Raw genomic sequence first — 26,871 nt, forward strand, 5'->3', positions numbered from 1 at the left:
TAACCCCGGCAAAGTATGTTGCAATAAGGAAAATGCATTTTTGCAGCTCTCATGATATGTCATGACATATATCTGTCTTTTTTCGATCAAATTAATTCCTTATGTATTTATTACTTTTATAGGGAATGTATCACCTATAAAAAAAAATTCTAACTAAAACCTGATATTAAAAAATAAACTTTTTTTCTAATCTGTTTTTATTTTTTTATTGTAGATTTTATTATTCTATGTTCTATACATGATTATGGGAACAGCCATCTTTCCTGAGCTGCTTTTAATAGCATTTACAGATATGCTATACAGCAGCCGCATGGACTATAGGAACCTGTGAACAGGAAGGGACACTTGACTTATATGTGAGAGTGTTGTGTGCATGCTCTGTGAGTGACCTGTCCACAGGTCGTTGTGCAGGGAGGGGGAGGAGGGGAGCTGTGTCCATCACCTATTGTCAATGGTAGATAGTGTGTTATCTATAGAAAGATGTTACATTTCAGTGTAATCCTGCCTGTGATGATAATGAGATGAGAGAAGCGATCGATACAGAACAGGAAGTGTCAGTCTATTGTGAGGCTCAGTGGCCAGAGTGAGAACTGCAAGATTTTAGGATTATTTGTTTTAAATAGATAGTTATAAAATGTAAAAAAAAAACATTAAAAATTCTTACAAAATATTTAAAAAATTGGTGGAGGGAACGGGAAAAAGGGTGGAGAAATAAGGAATTAGCAGGGATTACCACTGGTAAATAGGCACTCGGCTCAGCATGTTTATAAAAGTATCAAAATTTATTAAACAATTAATTAAAATATGACAGAGGTGGCACTGAGTGCAAAACTGTGTAAAAAAAATGACAAATTAAACACAACACAAACACATTGAATGAGCAAGCAAAAATAGACGTCACAAGCCCGGCCGGGTTACTAATATTTAGCTCATATAAATTATCTCTACCATTCATATATAATGACATAGACAATACAGAAATAATGTAGCATATAATTTGCAATATCTGGTAGTTTGAAATTTAATAGGACATATATAAGTGTGAGCTAAGAATAAACCCGTTATGTGAAGAGTAGTATGTGGGCCGTTCCATCAATAAATATATGCCACACAAGGATTGAAATTAGTATCAGCTGTAGATATAAAATGAATATAATCTCTTAATGCACGTATATAATAGTATCAACATATATCGCCCATAAGGCTTGTTGTATCAAAGAATTGCAATCGATCACATGAACATAAATAGAGGCGAAAACCAGCAGAGATTATTATCCAATGGCATATATCAAATCATATACTCATCGTCAGATGATATAACTCCTGGAATGTAGATCAGGGAATGAGCACTGAGTTCCATATTAGTATCGATCTGTTGGTTTGCCAGGTCCGTGCTTTTTCCAGCAGTCCGTGTTGTGGCTAGCAGCCAAAAGAAAAAAGCCAGAAGAGAACATAGAAGGTAATAGCAGTAACTGGAGGAGATTGTCCGTCCCAATAAAGTTCCTTTGTAGATCATATTGTAATGATGGGGTAAGGAGACAGACAGGTGAGCCCTAATCTACCCGCCACTCAGTCCCTGCCTACTTGCACGACCCGTCCTAGGCGACGGCGTACAACTGGGCGACGGTCCCTACGCTCAATACGTGCACGAGAGACAAACAGACAAGGGTACACAGAAGCTACGGGAAATGGGGCAGTTGCCCACGGCAACACCGTGAGCAACAAGAGTAGTGAACGAGCCGAGTCAAACCAGGAGTGTACGAGGTACCAAACGCAGAGCAGGAGAGTAGTCAGTAAAGCCAGGGTCAAAATGAAGCTGAGGTCAATAGTACAAGCAGGAACAGCAGAGCCAGGAAACCAGACTGAATCACAGGCAAAGAAGAGCAGTCTGGCCAGGCTGTGATAGGTTCTCCCACTCCTCAGACTACCAGCCTGAGTGGTAGCAGATGGAGTCACTCTATCAGACTTAGGAGCAGATGCAGACTGATTAACCACGGGCATCGACACAGAAGCTGTGTCTGGCAGATCCTTTACACATATGGTGTATAATACCAATTTCAAGCAAGAATGAGAAGGAACAAGCCGCATATATATCAGCCAAGAGGTCTCAGTTTATCTGGGTTTCTTCGGCATAAACATGGTGCAGATGAATCGTGCATGTGTGGCAAATAACTCCACAGGTGAGTTCACATACTACTCGGCGTGTGACATCCAAAAAAGGGGGTGTACGCTGACCTTCTTACAAAATATGTTTAGCATAAAAACGTTATTGAAATAATAGGTGATTTTCTGAAGACCCTTTCCCTTTAAGTTGGGAATGCCTGGTCACACCAGGTAACTGGATGTGAGCCTCACCTGTCCCCTAAATGGTATCCTGCAGTGTGTAAAGGCGTTCATGTGACCTGCCAGTTAATACATAGAGTAGTGAACAAAAAAAATAACTTCCTCAATCACACACTGGATGGGATAGGTGAAATAAGGCGAGCATTTACATGGGCACATTGATGTAAAAAATGTTCTGCACTCAATATAATTTAACAGACAAAAAAAACTAATTAACCCATCACTTTAATTAAATTAAATGCTGCCAAAGAAACAGACTGAAGCAAATGTGTTATGTGTCATGCAAGGCCTGATCTGTGACCAAAGGGGACATGCAGTAAAGTAGATGTCAAGTGGAAACACAACTTTCCACGTCTGCATTCCCCACCTGACTGTATAACACCCTCTACAATTCTTTTATGTATACTGTACTTACTTATTGAACTGCTGCCTCCCTGTTCTTTTTTAAAATCCTCCATCTTGATTCTGCGATTTCCCCAGCTTTCTCTTCCTCTCTGATTTGCTATCAATCCCATGATGCATCAGCACAGCATCACATACACAGACCAGTTAAAGACCATACCATTTCTGCATGCTGAGGGACACTGATTATCATTCCCCCTATATCCTCCTAAATAAGCTGAGAAACCATAAGTATACAGCCAGGGAGGCTGCACTATTTTCTTTTACATTATACCTGTCTAAGTATCAGTGGCAGCTGATGATAGCAGCTCGATCGGGTTGAGATCTGGTGATTGACTCGGCCATTGCAGAATATTCCACTTCTTTTTCTTAGACTCCTGGGTTGCTTTCGCAGTATGTTTTGGGTCATTGTCCATCTGTACTGTGAAGCGACGTCCAATCAACCATGCTGCTTTTGATTGAATCTGAGCAGAAAGTAAATCCCTGAACACTTCAGAATTCATCCGGCTGCTTCTGTCTTCAGTCACATCATCAATAAACACTGGTGACCCAGTGCCTTTGGCAGCCATGCATGCCCATGCCATCACGTTGCCTCCACCATGCCATCACACTGCCTCCACCATGCCATCACACTGCCCCCACCATGCCATCACACTGCCCCCACCATACCATCACACTGCCCCCACCATGTTTTACAGAGGATGTGCTTTGGATCATGAGCCGTTCCAAACCTTCTCCATACTTTCTTCCTCCAATCATTCTGGTACAGGTTGATCTCAGTTTCATGCCGTTCCAGACATGGGCGGCTTCTTTACATGTTGTTTGGCAAAGTCTAATCTGGCCTTTCTATTTTGAGGCTGATTAATGGTTTGCACCTTGTGGTGAACCCTCTGTATTTGCTCTCATGAAGTCTTCTCTTTATGGTAGACTTAGATACTGATACACCTATTTCCAGGAGAGTGTTCTTCACTGGGGTAAATGTTGTGAAGGGATTTTTCTTCACCATGTAAAGGATTCTGCGATCATCCACCACTGTTGTCTTCCGTGAACGTCCAGGCCTTTTGGAGTTCACGAGATCACCAGTGCGCTCTTTTTTTTTCAAGAATGTATCACACTGTTGATTTGGCCACTCCTAACATTTGTGCTCTCTCTCTGATGGATTTCTTCATTTTTTTCATATATATCTATATATATATATATATACATACATATAAGAGCAGCAAGAAAAGTAACAGATGAAAGACTGACACATGGAATAAAATAATGGTGCCCATGGGAAAGTTTCGTTTTGGCCAGAGTGTCCCTTTAAGTGAATAAGAGAGAAAATGCTTCAATTCAGTTGGAATGGCTGCTGCACTGTGGGTTAGATGGAACAACAAATGCTGCATTACAATACAAATAATACATGGTTATATCATTTCTAATGATAGTGTTCCTCAGGAGGACAATTGAAGAAGGCGCTGCAAAAAGGGGGAAGACTATGAAGCAGCAAGTAGCATGTCTGACAAAGCAGCCATAGTGTTTGCTCTGGGGTGCACCATCTAAGGGCTCCTGACAGCTTAGCAATTCAAATGCTGGGAGCATCATCTAATATTTCAGTCACTTGAGTTCATATTACAGCTGCATGCATGGTTTCCCATATTTGGAGGCATACTTACCATAGAGGCAGACCATGCCATTGCTATGGAGCTGTAGTAAAAGGGGAACCCACACTGAACTGTTCCTGCTGCTTCCCTTCACACCATCATTAAGTGAAATTATAAAATGTTGTTTCAATTCAACTGTCACTAGGGGGAGCTCACAGCATACAGATTTACAGATGAGTTTACTATGACTTCATAAATTCATATGCAGTGAGTGCCATCTACTGGTGGGTGCAGGCAGCATTTTATTTATTATTTAACTATATATATATATATATATATATATATATATATATATATATATATATATATACATATATATATAAATAGATACATACATACACACACAATATGTATATATATTTATTGTTTTTTTAGAGAATTTAAGTAAATAAATAAATATATTAATTTATTTATGTCAGTATATAACTATGATATACTTATATATCATATAACCATAATATATAACCATAACTATGATTGCACGGCTCTAATTTTCCCTCCATTATCAGGATGCTTTTCTTACAATACTAATTAAAGAGTTGAGCGGTCAGACGCTGACAGTCATAATCTCATCACACAATAATGTTACAAAGGAAAATAAAATGATGACAACATTATAAAACAGCCATCAACTTGTCAGCAGTTTCATTATTTATTAATACTGTAATATCATAAAAGTACAAGGTCTGGAATGACCTCCGCTGTTTGATTAACAACACACATTCGCCCTTTAGATGTCCAGAAATTGCCTTGAAACTCAACCTACAGACCTTATCTTAGTTAATTAGGATCCGCACTTCAACATTTGCCTTGCCGCTTCCATATTGAAGGATGACCTGTTGCGCTGCAGGTTCATTTAATCATGAAGTGTGTTCTTTACTTGACATCTTCGGGTTAGTATTATAGAACTGAATAGCAGCCTGTAAATTAATCACCTAAATTGCAAGGCATGTATTCAGAGGAAACGTCCCACCAGATTTAAGGCCCTCATCATTACTTGCAAGTTCATGTTACTCCGCATTAATAGGCAATTATTTTTTAAATCTATAGACCGTGGTTAATAAAAGAACCATCAGAACATCATACAATCTCACTTTACATATTTATTGCAGTGATTTCCAGCTGAAAATAGCTACTTGTGGAAATATGTTTGCCTCCGCTCTTGTTACCGCCACATATCTGCAGAGTATATGGGATCTTCAATTACCATAGAACATAATAACAATATTAGTTACACTTTGTTTTTGTTGTACTTTGCATTGCACATATTTTTTTTTAATATCTTTCAGGAGCATTTGTAATACAGGAATGCGAAAATTTCCAGATGTCACAAAAATCTTCTCAATAGAAATAAGGTTTATTTTGTAAGTATAACAACTAGATAATATTGTTAATATCTTATTATTTTATTTTATTATTATTATATTATGAAAAGGTTGTTTCTAAATTCAATATTTTTTCTAAAATTAACAAAAGTGCAAGAGTACAAAGAGTAAGCGGCTTTCACATGGCCATAACCCAGATACATTTTTGCATCCGTATTATGGTCGCAACACCCGGACTTCCCATGGTTCTACTGAGACAGATTTCGTGTCATTTCGCGTTCTAAGTTCAATTCAATTGAACTGTGGGAGTTCCGGGTTTTATAACTGTAAGGCTAGGTTCATAAAGGGTTTTTCTGATTGTGTTTTTTTTTAAAAAACACCTAAAAATGCCACTGACCCAAAAAACACCACTAAAATGCCATAAAGCCAAAACGCTGTGTTTTTTTAAATAGATACTTTAAACTAACATCTGGCGACAATGTTTTACCCCCCCCCCTCCTCCCGCACAAAAAATATGAGAAAAACACCACGAATCCAAGGCTATTCATTATTAATAAAATATGTGGGTTTAATACGGAGTAACAAAAAAAGAGGAATAAAAGAATCAGGCTCCATATCCCATGCTAACCACTAATCTATACTGATTTTATTATTAAAGGTGTTGTCTCAGCATAGACATATCACTAGGAAATTGCACCAATGTGCTATGGTTGGGGGTCCAATCGGTATGACTCCGTGTGATCGCTACAATGAAGTGATAGAGGTTATATAAGAGTGTTGTGCTACTTCGTCTCATGGCTTTCTCTGGAGATCACATGCTCGGCTACTTATTTATATAAATTCAGAAAACCCCTTTAACTCACCTCAGCCGAGCAAATTTAGTGTAGGATAGCACAGAAAATATACTCTATCAGCCAACCAGGGGTTGACAGCGCTTAGTGTCTTGTCTTGTTCTGAAATCTATTTATGCTGGAGGTCAGTACAGGAGGCAATGGCCGAGCCAAACACATATTTATAGCAGAGGCGTAGCTAGGTACTCCAGCACCCGGGGCAAAGATTCAGTGTGGCGCTCCCCTACCCAAACCTCTTTCCCAACATCTCCTTCCCCCTTGCCATGTTTGTTTTCCCTAACAATCAATGAGGTGTAACTCGAGCATAAAGCCATTTGTACATTTTACAAGCAATATAGTTCTATATACAGCCCCAGAACCAAGCTCATTACATATATACAACACCCGAACAAAGCTAATTACATATATACAGCACCAGAACAAAGCTCAGTATATATATACACCAGAACAAAGCTCAGTACATATATACAGCTCCAGAAACAAGCTCAGTACATATATACAGTGCCAGAACCAAGCTCAGTACATCTATACATCCCCAGAACCAAGCTCAGTACATAAATACAGCCCCAGAACCAAGCTCAGCACATAAATACAACACCAGCACGAATACAGCTCAATTTAGTGCAACCCCTGCAGTATAGGTTTGCACTAAATTGTATACAGCTCACAGCATGGCCCAAACAATGGTAAGGATATACTGGGAGTTGCTGTTTCACAAAAAAAATCATACCACCCATCATCTCGCTGCAGATCATACAGTGAATACAGTACTGATTAGAGGCAGAATAAATATTTACATTAAGTGACTCACCGGTGACATCTCAGATTCTAGTTCTGTTTCTCTTTTCTTCTCCATCCGGTCCAGACCTCTATGATGACTTCTCCCGACCACAGCCCATTTCTGCAGTTTGCAACTCAAATGTCTTCAGTTTCTCACTATTCAAACAGTTCTGCACCTATAAACAAATATAAAGTTATGGTGCCAGACACTTAAATATACTTAAAAACATTGTACCTCTAATTATAATAGCACAATACACTGTCCCCGATTATATTAGCACCATACACTGTGTCACACACACACACACACACACACACACACACACACACAGACACACACCGTGCCCCCTGTAGATAGTGCCCCCCATAGAGCACCATGTAGATAGTGCCCTACATAGATCCCCCTGTAGATAGTGCCCACATATAGCCACCCCTGTAGATAGTGCCCCACATGTAGCCCCCCAAGTAGATAGTGCCCACATATAGCCACCCCTGTAGATAGTGCCCCACATGTAGCCCCCCAAGTAGATAGTGCCCCACATATAGCCCCCCTGTACATAGTGCTCCACATATAGCCCACCCCTGCAGATAGTGCCCTACATATATCTCCCCCTATAAATAGTGCTCCACATGTAGCCCACCTCTGTATATAGTGCCTCACATATAGCTCCTTCTATAGTGCTCGATATATAGCCTACTGCTGTATAAAGCCCCCCTGTAGATAGAGCCGACCTCAGTATATAGCCCCCCTGTAGATAAAGCCGACCTCTGTATATAGCCCCCCCTGAAGATAGAGCCTGCCCTCTGTAGATAGTGCCCCCTGTAGATAATGTCACTTACATTTTTATTAGGATAAAAAAAAAAAAAACTTTACATACTCGCCTTAATCCCGTTCCCGCGCCATCCGGTGTCAATGCAGACCAGCTCTCTTCTGACATCCTTGCGCCGCTTGCGATGTTGAAAGGCGCTGACTTACAGGGCAAGTTATTCTGCCCAGCCAATCAGCGCCATTCATAGACGCAAGCGGCACGATGCCGTCATCACGTCGCTTGCATCTATGAAAGGCACTGATTGTCAGGGCACTATGACTTGCCCTGTCAATCAGCGCCTTTCAACGATGCAAGCAGCGCAAAGAGGTAATCTCACTGCTTGCTCACTGCCGTTCATCGCCTACAGTGCAGGAGGGCGTGGCGGCTGGTTTCAGTGGTTCCGCCGCCCCCTCAGAGAGGCAGCAGGCCGCTGTCATGGACGGTGCGCTCCAGGCGCTATCCCCACCTTCCCTCTTAGTTGTGCCCCCCCCCCTAGCTATGCCCCTGTTTATAGGGAGGTCAGGGGAAAAAGATGTCAGCTGAATGAGCGTTCATCCACCAGTTATCTTATGTGTATGACCAGTCTTAAGGCCTTTTTATATCGGTCAAACAAGCGCCATATGAACCCTCATTCCCGATCATTGCCATGTGTAAAGAGGGCAACAATCAGCCAATGAATGAGAAAATGCTCGTTCATCGACTGAAATGCTTGTTTATGCAGCAATAAATATTATCGTTATCAGCAGCACAGCTCTCCATGTAAACAGAGACACGTACTGCCGACATGATAGAAATGTACTGGGACGCATGATCTGATCGTAGTAACGAGCGTTCGTCCTCATACATAGCTCCTTGTGAAAGGAGCAAATGAGTACCAATCAACGAGCTGCCTCTTTGATCGGCGCTTCTTTTCACGGCCCATATCGGGCCGTGCAATAGGACCTTTAGTCGCCCTACTGTTTGCACAGTAGGTAACAAGTATATGTATTGTTATGTTGTGCTGTATTTAAAGGCATTGTCCAGGATTACAACATCCCCATTCACAAGAATGGAGATGAGCTGCAATACCAGACACAGTCCATGGACAAGAGTGGCGCTATTTCTGGAGAAAAGGAGATCTTTTTTTCTAATCCTGGACAGCCCCTTTAAGAGACACATTTCTCCTCTGGAGAGTATTTGATGACGTCACCTTCCTTCTTCTGTGTCTTTAAATGTTTCTCTTTCTTCAGGGAAATCTATGAGAATTTGCATATAACTGCTATACCTGCAAATGCTTTCCAAGAAATCACCAATGAATCTTTGATATTGTGAGTAACCAAAATATATTTCACAAATGTTTGCCTTCTATATAGTGTTTGGATTCCTGAGCTGAAACTATATGCAGATTGCATTCTCCAATTATGCTGTCATCACCCCGAGATTGTGAACCCCGATGAGGACAGTAAAAGAGGACCTCTGTACAGCGCTGCGGAATATGTTGGCGCTATATAAGTAGCAGAAATAAATAATAAGTAACAGAAATAAATAACTACCCAACAGGGGTCATATGAACATAGAGCGGGGCATTTGGGGTGAGGTTGATAGTCTGATAAGGACTATCATAGAGGGGATGCATATCCAACGGATCTTAAATAAGGCCGCTTTGCATCTCCAGGGGTTGTGCATACAGCCAAAATATATGGAACCCTATGTGGAACTGGCATTTTCTACTGAGGTTTTTTTCCATAGGCTTCTCTATAGGACATATATAAAAACTGGAAAAACAACTTTACTGAATGACACAAAATAAAAATAAAAACACTAAATGACCAGGGCGTCTATCTATAGTATAAGCCTCCAATTTTATTCCATTTATTGAATATAGATTATCTCTGCTTTGATACATCAAACTGATCTGCCTTTAATTATCTTCTGGCCACAGTCTGTGAACGCTGAATTTTTTCGTGATTTATCCATCTTCAATCTCACTTTAAAGCTCGACCATTGTTGAATATTGGCTCTATAGTCAACAAGTGCAAAATCTTTGTAATATATATTTATTACCTCTTTTTTTAGCCTCCACCTACTTTTCCATTTGCTTATTCTCTGTGTAGTGTATAAGAAATCTCCTGCTACCTGGAAACTGTCAACAAGGAGCTATTGGCCATGTTCACATGGTGGATTCCATCAGGACAGAATTCTCAAGTGTTCCCCCAACAATGCACATGAAATATCAGCGTGGAATGATTGTGGCACCATTTTCACATAATGCAACATGTTTATTATTGACATGGACTCCACTTTAAAAAGCAGCGGATTAGCTCCATTAATCTTCGATGGAGCTAGTCAGCATGCAGATGTACATGCCAATACGTGGCAGAAATCTAGTTTCAACTGCGTATTTCTGCCACGGATTATCTTCAAAATCTACAGTGTACAGTGGCGTACGCACCATAGAGGCAGACCATGCCACTGCTATGGGGCCGTAGTGAGAAGGGGGCCCAGGTCTGAACTCCTCCTACTACCCGATTTAGAGCCTGCAGCCACCACTAGGGGAAGCTCAGTGTATAGAGATTTTTACAGCTTCCATTGAGTTTAATGTATAAATTAATATGCCCTGTGCTCCCCCTAGTGGTGGCTGCCGGCAGCTAGAGTTTTACCATGTACTGTGTGAAGGGGAGCAGGGGATTTAGAGCTGTATGGTAGAGATTATACATTGTATTGATGCCAGTTGTATAGTGTAAATACATTGAAAAATATGAGCGCCATATTTATTAATTACCTGTTCCACTTTTGTGGCATACAGTCGGGTCTATTAGGGGCCATCACTTAGTCCCATGTTTTTTTACTCTAATGCAGTAATGCAGCAATAACATGTTGTCTAGGCCCGTGACTGCAGCAGCCAATCACTGGCCGCAGAGCGGCCTACTTGTCACCGCCGACACAACATGTCACCGCTGCAGTAGAGTACCCGATACCAGTCAGTGCAGGTGACAGGGGATTTGAAAGTACAACTCTTTTTTTTTCTTTTCTTTTTTTTTTAATCTACAGGGTGGGCCATTTATATGGATACACCTAAATAAAATGGGAATGGTTGGTGATATTAACTTCCTGTTTGTGGCACATTAGTATATGGGAGGGGGGAAACTTTTCAAGCTGGGTGTTGACCATGGCGGCCATTTTGAAGTCGGCCATTTTGTATCCAACTTTAGTTTTTTCAATGGGAAGAGGGTCATGTGACACATCAAACTTATCGAGAATTTCACAAGAAAAACAATGGTGTGCTTGGTTTTAACGTTACTTTATTCTTTCATGAGTTATTTACAAGTTTCTGACCACTTATAAAACCGCAGAAGAAATGCCTCCCGATCTGACCCCCTTAGACTTTTATCTTTGAGGTCATCTGAAGGCAATTGTCTATGCTGTGAAGATACGAGATGTGCAGCAACTGAAACTACGGATACTGGAAGCCTGTGCTAGCATTTCTTCTGCAGTGTTGCTATCAGTGTGTGAAGAGTGGGAGAAGAGGGTTGCGTTGACAATCCAACACAATGGGCAGCACTTTGAACACATTTTATAAGTGGTCAGAAACTTGTAAATAACTCATAAAAGAATAAAGTAACGTTAAAACCAAGCACACCATTGTTTTTCTTGTGAAATTCTCGATAAGTTTGATGTGTCACATGACCCTCTTCCCATTGAAAAAACTAAAGTTGGATACAAAATGGCCGACTTCAAAATGGCCACCATGGTCAACACCCAGCTTGAAAAGTTTCCCCCCTCCCATATACTAATGTGCCACAAACAGGAAGTTAATATCACCAACCATTCCCATTTTATTTCGGTGTATCCATATAAATGGCCCTCCCTGTACATTGAATTAATTTAATATTTTTTTTATGGGGCTGAAAAACCCCTTTACCAAGATGATAATGATAACATTCGCTGACTACAATGTTAAGCAAAGGTAAGGCTTCTATTTAACCAAGTTTTGGTGGCTTCTGCAAAGCTTGTGGTTATCTGGTACAGATGTAGTCATCTTTACCTTGACTGTTAACTTAAATACACAGTGGCAAGAAACTTTAACTTATCACGCTGCAGCAAGTTATCAGAGTCAAGTTAAACTTGGCTACATCTGTACATACATAAGAAGTAGGTAATTTGAAAATAGAATTTCTGTACAGCAAATAGTTAAAACTTGTTTACGAAGCCATTTACTGCTTAGCCCGTCCTGTCCGTGTTACGGTGACCCTTTGCATTTTTATGCTTTAGGAAACTTTACAGAAATGGATTTGAAGAAATACACAGCTATGCATTCAATGGCACAAAGCTGGATCAACTGTAAGTAGAAGTATTTGCTGTCTGCTTATGGAAGTTTAACCCTGTGCCTGCTGTCCACTGGTTTAATTTACTAATGTTGTTATATATCAGACCATTGAGACTAATAGAGAAGCATACTGGAAGTTACCATTAGACTTCTCAAAAATCTGCAATTTGGTGTGGTTTTTTTCGGCTGGAATTCCCTGCAGGTTCCAGGTCGGATGGAAATATGCAGCGTATACGCCCTTTGTTCACATGCCCTCAGGCCCCGTTCACACGACCATGCCAGTAATTACGGTCCGTGATTGCGGGCACGGCCAGCCACTGATAGCCGCATACAGCCACCCATGGAGCACGGTCCTAAAAAGCAAAAAATAGGACATGTCCTATTTCTGCCTTTCTACAGGGTACGGACACCTTCCCGTAAACATACGGGAAGGTGTCCGTGGGCAATAGAAATTAATGGGTCCGTAATTACAGATGAATTTTATGGTTCTGTGCCTTAAGGGTAGGAACACACACACAGCGTAAACACTGTGGATTTTCCGCAATGGATTAATTGCAGAAAATCCACAGCGTATTACAGTAGCAGCAATGTGGGTGAGATTTCAACAAATCTCGTTCCCACACTGTGGAAAAATGCAGCGGAAAAAAATGCACAAAAATTGACCTGCGGTGCGGTTTCTTCAACCGCAGCATGTCGATTAATGCTGCGGAATCGCAGCTCTTCCGTTGCGGGTTTACCGTTGAATTCAATGGGGTGCTTAAACCCGCAACAAAGTGGTGTGTGTTTTGCGATACTTGCGGCGGAATCACAGTGACTCCGTCACAAAAATCGCAAATAAGAAAAAATAAAATAAAATTATACTTATCCAGAGTTCCCTGCTTCTTCCCCAGTCTGGCCTCCCTGGATGATGTTGCAGGCCACGTGACCGCTGCAGCCAAGCACAGGCTGCAATGGTCACATGGCCTGCAACGTCATCCAGGGAGGCCGTAGCGGACGTCAGAGGAGGGAGCGGGTAAGTATGTGCGATCCCTTACGCAGCGGAATTTACGCCCAAGAAAATGCACCACAGCGTGGTACGGGTTTTTGGACGGCATTCCCTGCGGTGTTCAGGCCGAATATGCTGCGCAGCTTGACGCAGCATATCCTCCCTGAATACGCTGTGTGTGTTCCTACCCTAAAGAGTAAGTGCACTTTCCACTAATGTTTTATATGTCATAGCTATCAAAAATTTTGATCGGTGCTTGTCCAGGTGCAGAGAGCCCCATCATTGCTGAAACAAAGGGGCACAAGTGCTCAACTGAGCGACTTGCAACTTCGGCTGTGATCTACACTACTTATATGTTCACACGGCTTATTTTCAGCAATTTTTCGGGCCGTAAACACCCCAAAAAACGTCTGAAAGTACGGGGGCTGAACGCCTCCAAACATCTGCCCAATGATTTCAATGGGAAAAACGGCGTTCCGTTCCCACGGGGCGTTTTTTACGTTTTTAAAAATGACCTCGTAAAAAGGAAGTGCATGTCACTTATTGAGCCGTTTTTGGAGCCGTTTTTCATTTCCGAAAAGAAAAATAGCTAAAAAAACGCATCAAAAAACGCCTGATGCATAAAAAACGTCTGTAAATCAGAGGTTGTTTTCCCTTGAAAACAGCTCCGTATTTTACAGCAGTTTTTTGTTAAGCATGTGAACATACCCTTAGGGTATGTTCACACGGCACACAAACAACGGCTTTTCTGTTGCGGTTTTCCCCATTGAATTCAATGGAAATGCAAAACTCGCATAGAAAGCCATGTGTTGCGACTTTTGCGGTGGATTTGCAAATTTTTTCTGGAAAAAAAATAATATCAAACTTACCAAGAAGGCTCTCCTTCTTCCTGCACTCTGGCCTGCTGGGATGCCGTTGCATCCCATGTGATCGCTGCACGAGGAAAAAAACCCAGGTAGGTCTATGGGCCAAAAATGCCACTAAATGACGGACGGTCGCGGAATGTCACCCGCGGGCTGCCTGCAAATCACGGACAGTGCACACATTGATTTCAATGAGCCTGGACCGCAAATGTGGCCCATAATTGAAGTCGAGGCTTCCGGCCAGTGCACGGACCGTGGAAACAACGGTCGTGCACATGGGCGCACAGCAATGAATGGGTCTGCAATTTACCCGCAGATTGAACTGCGGACCCAAAAACTTGTTCGTGTGCATGAGGTCTTATAGACCCTTAAAGATCCTATTATTGGGGAAGGGTCTGCAAAAACATGATATTCACTTGTTAGAACTGTCCAGTTGTATACTTTTTGGATAATTTTTTTTAGCTTCAATCACAACAGGAGAAGTAATTTCCCTCTATGCAGAATATTAGTATGCAGGAACTCATGACTATTAAAATTGAATTTCTATGGAGAAGATGTAGTGTAATTAATATCTGTTGCATGCAGGCTTCTTAATGACAACAAAAATCTACAACGTTTCCATAATGATGCCTTAAAGGGAGCTACTGGACCAAAGCGTTTGTAAGTACAATAGTCATTTAATTTATTCATTTCAGACATTTATTAATAATTCTAAAAAAATAATTTCTTCAATTAATACAATCTAAGAATGCGTGATCCATACAGCTCAGCACAATTCAGTTTATTAGTTTCTAGTCCATAAATTAGTAATGTACGTTCAGAATGAGAATCAATTATTTTGAGCAGTCCTGTTCATTTTACATTATAAAGGTAGCAATAAGAATTGCAGACGTTTAATTAAAAGGATATCAAAAAGCATTTCATATAGAATGGAATCTCTGGTTTGGATCGTCTAAAAGGGCAATTTACACCTTAGACCTTTATGGTATATCCACGGAGTATGCTATAAATGTCTGGTATATGCAGGCCCCTGCTCTGGGACCCGCTCCTATCAAGAGAACGGGGGTCAGCTGTCTGTCCATTAGGCGGCTGCCGCGACTCCTAAAGGAATGGATGGAGACATCCACTCACATATGTGGCCACCACTCCATTAATGTTTTGCCTGGATGCGGCAGCCAGCGTGGATATACCATCAATGTCTAAGATGGGAATACCACTTTATTATATTGTGTTGGGGCACATGTGAGCGTTCAACCGGAGGGCCCTTTTGGGATTGAACTTCTTCCCCATTAGGCCGGCTTTGATGCAGTTTTTGGTGCAGTTTTTTTAGCCAAACACAGAAGTGGACTCAAAAGAAAGTAGATACATCAGTCTTTTCTTTATACGTCTCCTTGCTTTTGGATTCACTTCTGGCTTTGGCTCAAAAAACTGCATCTAAACTGTGTGTGTGATCCTGGCCTTAAAGGGGTTTAATTACTAACTTAGTGGTGACTTAGGCCTCATGCAAACAATGGGGTTCGGGCCATGAAAAACCGCTGCTCCGTACTGAACAAAATGATACAGTATAGAACAACAGTTCCGTGGAGTGGCAGAGACTCCTAGCATCATAAATGTCTATGATGTCAGGAGCCCCGTTCACCTGTACAGCGCTGGTGCCGGGAAACGTTTTTCACGTCCCGAACTCGGTCGTGTACAACTGCACTTAGGGCTACCACTGCTTACAAGATTGCCACATTTACAGCCCCCAAATAGTTGGTGGTCATCTTCAGTCTTGAATACTCCTGGCAGTCATTCAACCAGGGCAAAAGCAACTACAGCCTTCTCCCAAATACTCAAGATGGTACCAAAGCTTAGTAAACCAGATGACTGTTTGTTGGAGACTCTTGCAACTCTTCTGGCCAGTCGCTCGAACTGATAGAAACCACCAGACTTACTCCACTGCTAAGCTTCTACGGCAATTCCACAAACTTGTGCTGAAAGAATTATCCAAATTCAAAGAAAACACATTGATGGGCTATATGAAGGAAACCTCCTACCGCACATGCTGCAGCTACCCAAATTAAACTCTTTCCTGCACCTTTAGCAAGCGACGATCCAAATTATCCATGCATGGAGATTGTTCAGTTAACACAATCATTTAATTAAGGAATTGTTCTCTAACATGATATTACCAGAATAATTACAAGCGGAAGTGGCACGGGGAGAAATAATATTTTTGCAGCTTCGCTGCGACAGGACAGGCAGTATTCTGTGCTGACAGCCCGTGAGACTGACATTCGCAGAAAATGGGTTGCCATAATATGACCGATGCAGAAGGGACTTTATGGTCTTTGTACTGTGCATAGTGCTTTTTCTCCATTGAATCGGGTTGGGACCCTACTTATGCACCCACGCACCTCGTTGATTGGCGCTTGTTGGTTCCTTTCACTCGGGCCAATGATTGCTTATGTATAGGGAGGAGGGCTCGTTGCTCTGATCGCTCGTCCCTGTACATTTTCATCATGTTGGCAGCACATCTCCCTCATCACAGAGGGAGATGTGCTGCCAACATCATTGATTTTTAATGCTGCATAAAAAAGCAGATCAGCTGATGAATCAGCCTAATTACACAGGGCAATTATTGGGAATGAGCGTTCATATGAACGCTCATTTGCCTGATCATTGGCCCATGTAATAGGACCTTTATACTCAAGGAAGCACTCGAGCCAGATTTTTACTGCCATATTAATCCGATTTTTGCCAAAATAAATGAAAAGCCTCTAAAAATATGTTAAAGATGACCTATCATCTTCTCAGACATGTCTGTTTTAGTAAATACTTGTAGTCTCCATAAAATAACCGCTTGAGCATTGTTTCTTAGAACTCTACATTGTGTCATTCCTCTGTTATTCCTCCTAGAAATGTATAAATAAATTACCATTCCCCTTGTCAACAGGGTGTGTCCCTACACAGTCTGCCACCATAAGCACTGGAATTATTATTTTATGGGAAATGCAAATATTTACTAAAACAGACTTTTCAAGTTAGCATTTTTAGCAAAAACACACATATCAAATCTTATCCTTAAAGTGAGACTGAAAATGCTGTATATAGAAAATATGTAGAATATATGATTGTACATTAAATAGGTTTTTATGAAGTAACTTGGATGTAGATATGTTTTTGTTTTTTAGAGACATCGCATCAACACCATTAGATCATCTCCCTGTCCATGGACTGGAATACATCCAAGTCTTAGTAGCAGAACAATGCTATTATCTGAAGAAATTACCGGCTCTGGACAAACTACCAAACTTGATGGATGCACAGCTAACATATCCCAGTCACTGCTGTGCTTTTACTGACATGAGAATAAAGGAGTAAGTAGCATATTATGTATCGGGTAAATGTGAATGCAACTGGGGGACTATATGAACAATGATCTTGTAATCATGGCTCTTAAAAGGATCTGTCATCTCCAATGACTTGAGACCAAAAGAAAAAATGCTGAGAAACAGAGAAGTAATGAAAATACAAAAAATACTTTATTGACATATAAAAAGAATCCATAAACCCACAGTAAAAACACGGATCCTTGACTGGAGCATCATCAACAACATATAGCTAAACATGGGTAGTAAATGAGACACATGTGCATCCCTAGATTGAAATTAGTATGAAAAATGTATGTGAACGTCTTTGAAAGTATAGTCTATTTAAGTAAATAGGTTCAACTATGTACATATATGAGTGCAGAGTACTGCAGACTAAATAGAATCACACCCGATAGTCATCAAGATGATTTAACAATATTAAGATTGTAGTCATGGTACAATAATCGTACCAGCACATATGTCATTATAAGTGCAATGGGATCAAACATGCAAAAGTTCCGTAGTAAGGTAAGGAAAGTTACACCAAATCGATAAGGTCTCACATACCCATGATGAATCAACAGAATGAGTGCAGCCAAGGTCCACCCCAACGCACGTTTCGGCGCTAATGCCTTCGTCTGGGGGTGAATGCAACTGGGGGACTATATGAACAATGATATCGTAATCATGGCTCTTAAAATGATCTGTCATCTCCAATAACTTGTATGTTTTAATCAATTCCAATTTCACTGTCTAGTTTGATAGAAATCTAATTGTGCTCCCACAATATGAGTAAATTATATAGTTCACTGAAGTAACAATAAAGTAAAAAATACCTTTTAATTAGTAACTAGTTAAAAACAGGGGTAACACACCACTGTGACATAAGCCCCACCGTGATTGTTAAAAAACGTATTAAACAAAAAACACTGAGTCATTGTGATACATCTAACTCGGTGTTTATAACAATATTATGTCTGGAAACAGCATATATCCAGGGCACATCAGTAGTACAATCCCAAAATAAAGCACAGGCGTCCGAATAGATCGGGTCTCCTAGTGCTGGGTGTAACACGATATGACTATCCCCAATGCAAACATTCCATAAACAGTACAACGACCCTACGCGTTTCAGGTACTCATCCTCAGGGGTCCGTATAATGGTAACTCTGGCCTTCACACCAGCGATAGAATCCTTTAACAGCAGATATTCTGCTGTGCGTCACGGCAAAGATGCACGTATTGATGTCAACGGCATACTTCATTGCAGGCGCTACGTTACTATAAACGCTAAACTCCACCCCTCGAATTCTAGCGGCAAACATGAACTGACCAATCCCCACACCCTCACGATTAGTGACACCTGCCCATGTGACCCCCCGCCGTCAGCTGACAACCAGGGGTCATCATCGGCCGCATCAAGCCGCACGCGCAGGCGCAGTAGAAGTCAGGGACAATTCGCCCAGACTGCCAAAATAGGAGAAGGTAAGCGCTACACGATAATGGATTGTAAGTAAATCTCGCGGGACAGTTAAACACCGCAAGTAGGCTACCTCACAAAGCAACTAAAAATGTAATTAATCACATGTAGGGTGGAAGGAAATACGATCCCTCATAACATGGGGGACCGAGAGACGATCGCCGTTAAAAAACGGCAGACCAATAGGGCCATCTCAAACCTACATGTGTTAGGCAAAAATGAACTCACCCACCCCCTGGGCAACCCAAGGGAGATAGGTCGTCCATACGGAGTGTTAAATAAAACATGTATAATTAGTCTGCTCATTTAAACCTGCTGGATGTATGCATTCCAGTCTGTGGATCCATTGTGCTTCTTTGCGTAAAATCAGGTTATCCCAATCACCTCCTCTTTTGGGGGGTCTAACAAGTTCAATAGCTTGAAACCTTAAACATGCTGCCTGGCCTTGGTGTTTGGCATGCACATGCTTAGATATTGGGGTGTCCCTATCATGGACAATATCTCCAACATGCTCCCTAATACGGCGACGAAATTGTCGTGCTGTTTTTCCCACATAGTTAAGGGGGCATGGACATGTGATTAGGTAGACCACTCCCGCAGTCTTGCAATTGACATAATCCCGAATAGTATATTGTTTCTGTGTGGTGACGCTAGTGAAGCTGTTACCTTTAAGAATGAAATCACAGGCTTTACAACTACCACACCTAAAGGTGCCTGGTATTTGTCTGTCCAGCCACGTGCCCCTAGGTGAAATGGGGTCAAAACAGCTGTGCATGACTCTGTCCCTTATATTTTTCCCTCTCCGGTAGGTGACAGACGGCCTCTGTGTGATTTGATCTACCAGATCTGTATCAGAACTGAGAATACGCCAATACCTATTCAGTATCTGCATAATATCATTTTGTTTGGAATCATAGGTACCTATGAGTCTTGTGACCTGTTCTTCTTTCCGTTTTTTAGGGACCAGAAGACATTGCCTATCAGCATCCCTTGCTCCCTCATAGGCCTTCCTGATAACCCTCTCGGGGAAACCTCTGTCCTTCAATCTTGTTTTGAGCTCCTTGGCCTGGAACTCAAAATCACCCATAGAACTACAATTCCTACGTACTCTCATAAATTGGCCTTTTGGTATGCCACTTTTGAGGGAATGGGGATGACAGCTATTCCATTGCAGGAAACTATTTGTTGCTGTTTCTTTCCTATGTACCTTAGTGTGGATTGTGCCATCTGATGTTTTTGTGATTTTCAAATCTAAAAAAGACAGTTCTTTCTCACTGATCTTTTAATCAATCTCACTGATGTTTTAATCAATTCCCCATGAAATACTGTAACAATTTGGGAACCTCTTTCTTTAGAACTCTACTTTGTGCTGTCCCTTGTGTTATTACTCCTGAAAATGTATGAAAAATTTAAAAACTGGTCACCAGTCCCCTTGTCTCTTCACAGTCTGACACTGCCAGTACTGATTGGACAGTCCCAGATTATGTAGAGATACACACTACTGACAAGGGGAAGGATAACACCCACTTATCAATTTATTCATACATTTCCAGGAGGAATAACAGAGGAATGACACAACATAGAGTCCTAAGGAAAGATTGCCTTAGACGTGTTCGTTTATGGGGAACTAAACAGACATGTCAGGAAAGATGACAGGTCCTCTTTATAATTAGATATGATGCCGACGTTAATGTGAATGGTGATTTGGATCCACAAAGTGGGTTGTACTTGGCATAATTCATTGTTAGATCGGTGCAATGAGAAAGCCACATCCGAGTTTATCATAACAAATTACAAAAACTGGCATAATTGTTTGTACATCACTCCAAGTGTTCATATAAGAAAGTTTATGTGCCACAGCACAGTGCAGGGAGTGTTGTCATAGGAACAGCAGGGGATCTGCAGGCAACAGTTCTTTAATTTTGTACACTAAGTGTCTGTTATATATTAATCTTAAAAATGACAGTTCCCTATTATGTATGTAACAGCAAAAACCCCAAACGTAGGGATATTGCAAACACTAAAATTGTGGATGTCAGGACTGACCTGTATTCTGTAATAATACTCGTCTGAAAAACAGCGACCATCCGGGGTAGTGATCAATGATCCAAAATTTGAGTCACGCTACAATTCAGCTTCTATACATGATGACTCCAAAAGAAGACATTTTCATAGTGTCGCAAATAGCCTGTATTATAAAAGTATTGACAACTCTGCAGTCTCTTAGGCGCCTCACGTTATACTTAAAGGGTCGTAGCATTACAGCAAATGTATTTTAGTGTGCTACACTTTTCAAGAGACATGTTATTAAAATGAGCTGCAGTGTAAAGCATGTGTGAAGGACAGAGCAGCAGCCTGTGATCATTAAGTTGGGATGGGAGGTAGATTTAGACCACATAAAACTCCCCAGACAGTACAGCTAATAGTAAGTGATCATAGATGTGACTAACACAGATGAAAATAAATAGCAGCTCAAGTTTGCCTAGAGATAGTGAATTATGTATAATTGTAAAAGTGTTATCTTAGGATAGACATTGATGTCATATCGCTATGATACAATGTACCATCAATGTCTGATCAGTAGAGCCCGACCGATGTGTCCCCCGCTGATCGCTATAATGAAATGGCAGCTTTCTGCCCAGCACTCTAAAGATTCTGCATAGTCGGCCCATTATTGTCGAGGGCTAACCATGCGGTGCCTGGAAAAAGCCAAGGGGAGCGATTGTGGCATCTAGGTCTTTGACAAAGGAATGGGGTTCCCTACGTCAGCCCATTAGCACCCCGTGACATAATCGCATCGCCTAACAGCCAATAATGCTTTAGAATAGGAAGTATTCCAAAGCATTATACAAGCGATCAAAGGTTCGCTGCTTCAAGTCCCCTAATAGGACAAAAAAAGAGTCAAATTATATTTGATAAAAGTTCATTAAAAAAAAAGAAAAAAGTCTTCCCCAAAAAAATGTATAAACTAATTTTTTCATTTTTTGTTAAAATACTACACCATAATGAAAAAAAAAGTTTGGTACTGCAGCAATCATAGCCGTAGAATAAAGATAATCCATTAATTATACCACATGGCGCATGGTGTCAATAAAATAAAAATATTTTTTACATTTTTGCACCCCCAAAAAATGATATGTACCCCAAAATGGTACAAATAAATACTATAACTCGTCCTGCAATAAAATAAGTATCCAAGTATCCTGCAAATCCACAGGATATGCCATAAATGTCTGATAGGTGGAAGTCCTACCTCTGGGACCCGCACCGATCTGGAGAACAGGGGCTCAGTCCAGGAGGAGACTGAATGGAGAGGTGACTCTCTCCATTGAAGCCAAGATTTCTGGGCTATTTCCATAATTTTCATAGCCTTTAATGGAGAGAGCTGCACACATGCCACATACCCCTCCATTCAGTCCTCTCTGGGATGTCCCCATAGATCACCACCTTTCCTTGCAGGAGAACCCCACCTAACAGCCATTTGTGGCATATCCTGTATATAAGCTATAAATGTCTAAAGTGGAAAAAAAAACATTTAACCCTTTGACGACACGTGACGTAACTGTATGTTACGGCCGCAAAGGGGTGCTCACGGGCTAAGCCCGCTCCATACTCCGTGAGCTTCAGCTGTATGCTACTCTGATCCCAGCCATTCACTACTTATGATGCCACGGTCAATAGCGACCACAGCATCTAATCCCTTAGAAAGAAGTGGGGACCCTCAGTCACCCCATCACCCCACCCCCTGGTTGCCGATGGTTGTCATGGCAGCCTGGTGGCCTAAGGAAAGCCCCCAGGTCAGCCATGTTTGTGCTCTTATTAAAGGCTTAATAGAAGCCTAAAAATTAAATACACCTCAATATATAGGTATTGCAGAGGGTTGTACCAGCAATCAAACGATTGCTTGTTCAGGTTCCCTAGGGGGGGACAAAAAAAAATTACAAATTCTCCATTCATGCAGAATTGGACAGATGTGTCACCTACAAGTCTGGGTTATGTGAGTTGTCAATATGTGTTGGATCACTAATGGTTGCAAACAGTGGCCAGGGCTCCAAGGATAGGTGGGCCCTACCTAGCTCAACCTCAGCTAGACAAGCATAGAGCTTGTTGACCCAGATAGCTATGGGCAGCTCAAGCCCAGTGGGCCCTGGAAACTGTCCAGATTTGACTGGTGCTGACACCGACCCTGCCAGTGCCTATTTTGAGAAACAGAGAGGAAAGAAACAATATTTAAACTGAATAACTTAAAAAAGGAGTATATTCACATACAAACGATACATGACCCTGGACATACAGTAGACATGGAATCCAAAATGAAAACATCTATTTTTCACACAGCTGGCTGCATTTAGAGAACTTTGACCTCTTGCTAAGTGACCCCTGACGAACCCTGCCGTCTGCCCTGACCATTTGGTACGTTACCCGTTACGAAACTTGCCGTCTACCGTGACTTTTTGCTCTACCAGACCACGCTTACTGGCACTGTACCTGTTACGTTGGAGAATGCTCTGGGGAAGCGACCTGGGGTTCCACTGCAGCGAAGTCCAGGTCCCTGTACGGGGTTTAAAGAGTGAATACCGGGGTTACCTTAGACTCAGCTCCCGGATGTAGCCCCACGTCAAATTTCTTGGTGACAAAGCGAGTTCACACCGCCCTCTACTGGCCCCGTAACAGAATGTCCACTGGCCCCGTGACACTGATGTAGAGTATTATGCCATACAGTGCCATGGGTAACATCACCTCTATATACATCCCTACAGTATTCTAACACTTTGCTATATGCCATTTATTAAATTGGCTCAAATAGCAGCTCTCCCTTATCCAGCCTGATAAAAGCTGTAGAAAATCTACATAAATGGCTTTATTATCCTCTGAGAACGTGCTGATGTTTAAACCTGGATCCGGCCATTAATGCTGTTTCAGTGTTCTGAGATTTGTCATCTTTCTAAAAAGAGAAAGTCGTCTCTGAGGTTGCGATAACTTTTCATGGCCCAACCTATAAAATCATCATCTCCACTGATGCATAAACTTGCAAAGCAACAATAGCCTTCCCAGTGGAGGAGACCTCTGCTACTTAATGGCATTGCTTAGCTCGCTGAGAATTTTTGAGCTTTTACTATGCTCTGGATTGACACAACTTTATTCTCCCAAGATTTGTTGAACATCCATAAAACGTATGACTTATCTCATATCTCAGGACACGGAAAAGATTTCACATCACTAGTTTTCCAGCTTCAAATAAATCGTATTCATTGTCTTATATAAAAGTTATACAATTTTCCAATATACTTTGTCAATTCTTTGCAGATTTCAAGATCTCTGGTTGCTGTCAGTAAATGTGAAACTTTATTATTTACTTGCAGAGGATAAAAAAAATATTGCCTGGACATGTGATGCTCACACAGGTGCACAACTTGTTATATATGAGAGAGCTATGATGTGCTGTAACTGTAACAAGCCGTGCACCTGTGGGTCCAGAACATGACCAGGACAGATTCTCGTCCTCTGGAAGTAAACAATGAAGGTTAACTGACTGCAAGCAGGAGCGTAGCTATAGGATGCAGAGGTAGCAAATGCACCTGGGCACTGTTGCTATAGGGGGGGGTCCAAAGTCCCTTGTGCCACATAAGGAGACACCAGTATTATTAATGGCACATGGTAGGTGGAGGCAGTATTACAGATTCTGCATTGGGGCACGAGTGCTTTAAATTACAACTACAACATCCTGAAATCTGCAAGGAAATGATGTCGAAAGTATATTAGAAAGTTGCAAAACTATTCATTATTTCCTACACCAACCTCTAAGGGTATGTTCACACTTCAAACTAAAAACGACTGTAAAAGGAAAACAGCCTCTGATTTTCAGCCGTTTTTAAAGCATCAAGCATTTTTTGATGCGTTTTTTATGGAGACGTTTTTGGAGCCGTTTTTCTATTGAGACAATGAAGAAAAGAATTTACATGCACTTCTTTTTACAGGGTGTTTTTTTTACACACCGTTTTAACAAACAACCGTGTAAAAAACTGCCCCGTGGGACTGAAATGCCGCTTTTCCCAATGAAAGCACTGCCGATGTTTGGAGGCATTCAGCCTCCGCATTTTTTGCAGTTTTTCGTGGCGTTTACGCTCCGAAAAACGGCTGAAAATTAACAGTGTGAACATACTCCCATTCCTCAGACAACAAAAGGAACTGCAGATCCCTCGAAAACAGATTCTGCATCCTGGAATTTTAATTCATGTTTGGGGCATTTGAGCGCCAGACCCCTCCTGCTATAAGTTACTACAGCAAAATGGCGCACAATTTTTCATGACTTGTGCCAAATGCACAAAATTGTCCTATGGATATCTAAGAATTTGGCGCTACTTCTTTATGTTGGAGCATGCTTACTAAAACCTGAAATGCCACCCAAACGGCATAAAAAAAAAAATGGAAAGCATCTCAGACATTTTGCTTCTTTAGCAGAATTTCTCAACAACGTTTCAATGGTCTAGCCTGGCATTGACTGGTCAGCAGCTTCTTGTCATAAAAAATATACACCTTATAAATCTGGCACCCCCTTAAGAGCGATAACCCACATCCCAAAACTGAAACTGTTACACGGAGTTTTTTGCAGGAGGTTTGACAAAAACTCGTCAAAACACTCGTCGAGGTTTTTTTTTCCTCATTCTGATTGATTGAAATGGGGTTTTGGAGGCGGAAACCACCGCAAGATGTGTCATGTTGCTTCTTTTTACACGACGAGTTTTTTTTACTCGTGGTAAAAAAACTCGTCTGCCTCCCATTGAAATCAATGGGAGGCATTTTCAGGCGGTTTTTGAGGAGTTTTTTGGCGCGGTTTCTGCCCCAAAAAACTAGTCAAAAAACTCAGTGCGAACAGGGAGTTCATATGGAGTTTTTTGGAGGAGGAAGATCTGCCTCAAAATTCCGTTTGGAATTTTGAGGCAGATTTTCCTCTGCCTGCATGCCGATTTTCACTGCGCTTTTTGCCCGCGGCCATTGAGCGCCGCAGGCATAAAACGCCGCAAAATACGCTTTCTCTGCCTCCCATTGGTGGTCAGAGGCGTAAACGCCCGAAGATAGGGCATGTCCTCAATGAAATCAATGGGAGGCATTTTCGGTCGTTTTTTGCGGCGCGGTCTCCGCGTCAAAAAACTCGTTAAAAAAACTCAGTGTAAACAGGGCCTTAGATGTCCAGCAAATAAAAAATATTTTTAAACCAGCTCACAATGGTGTGCACAAATAAAAAGAAGCCATACTCCCCAATCCTCTGCCTCTTCCTTACTGATGATGCCGATCCCCCGCCGGTCTCTGCTTCCGGTTACATGTGACCGTGTCGGAACGTTATCACTGCAGCAAGTAGAGAGTGGCAGTGTCGGTACGGGAGCGGCGGGGGATTTGTGAGGTATGTTTTTTTTTCTTTTGTGCACACCATTGTGAGCTGGTGTAAAAACATTTTTTATTCACCACACAACCCTTTTCAACATGCAAAACCTCAAATCCCTGTATACAACCCCATCATCTCTATATATACCAGCCATCATCCCTGTATGTAATCCCCATCATCCCTGTATATACCACTCATCATCCCTGTATTTAACCACCCATCATTCCGGTATATAAACCACATCATCCCTGTATATACCAGCCAGGCTGGTATTTATAGGGATGATGGGGGTTATATACTGGAATGATGGGTGGTATATACAGGGATGATGGGTGGTATATACA

The 26,871-nt window shown here is 41.5% G+C and overlaps 1 protein-coding gene across 1 annotated transcript in view; it reads left to right on the plus strand.

The window, feature by feature from the left end:
• Positions 1-26,871, plus strand: part of LHCGR (luteinizing hormone/choriogonadotropin receptor) — a 115,741-nt gene that overhangs the window by 64,555 nt on the left and 24,315 nt on the right. Inside the window, exons 5-9 of the mRNA XM_075864558.1 lie at positions 5,681-5,755; positions 9,386-9,463; positions 12,408-12,476; positions 14,896-14,970; positions 17,484-17,669. Of these exons, the coding sequence (XP_075720673.1) occupies positions 5,681-5,755; positions 9,386-9,463; positions 12,408-12,476; positions 14,896-14,970; positions 17,484-17,669 (483 nt within the window). The remainder of the gene's footprint in view (positions 1-5,680; positions 5,756-9,385; positions 9,464-12,407; positions 12,477-14,895; positions 14,971-17,483; positions 17,670-26,871) is intronic.

Source organism: Rhinoderma darwinii, chromosome 4 (genome assembly GCF_050947455.1).
Source record: "Rhinoderma darwinii isolate aRhiDar2 chromosome 4, aRhiDar2.hap1, whole genome shotgun sequence".
In the NCBI taxonomy this organism is placed as follows: domain Eukaryota; kingdom Metazoa; phylum Chordata; class Amphibia; order Anura; family Rhinodermatidae; genus Rhinoderma; species Rhinoderma darwinii.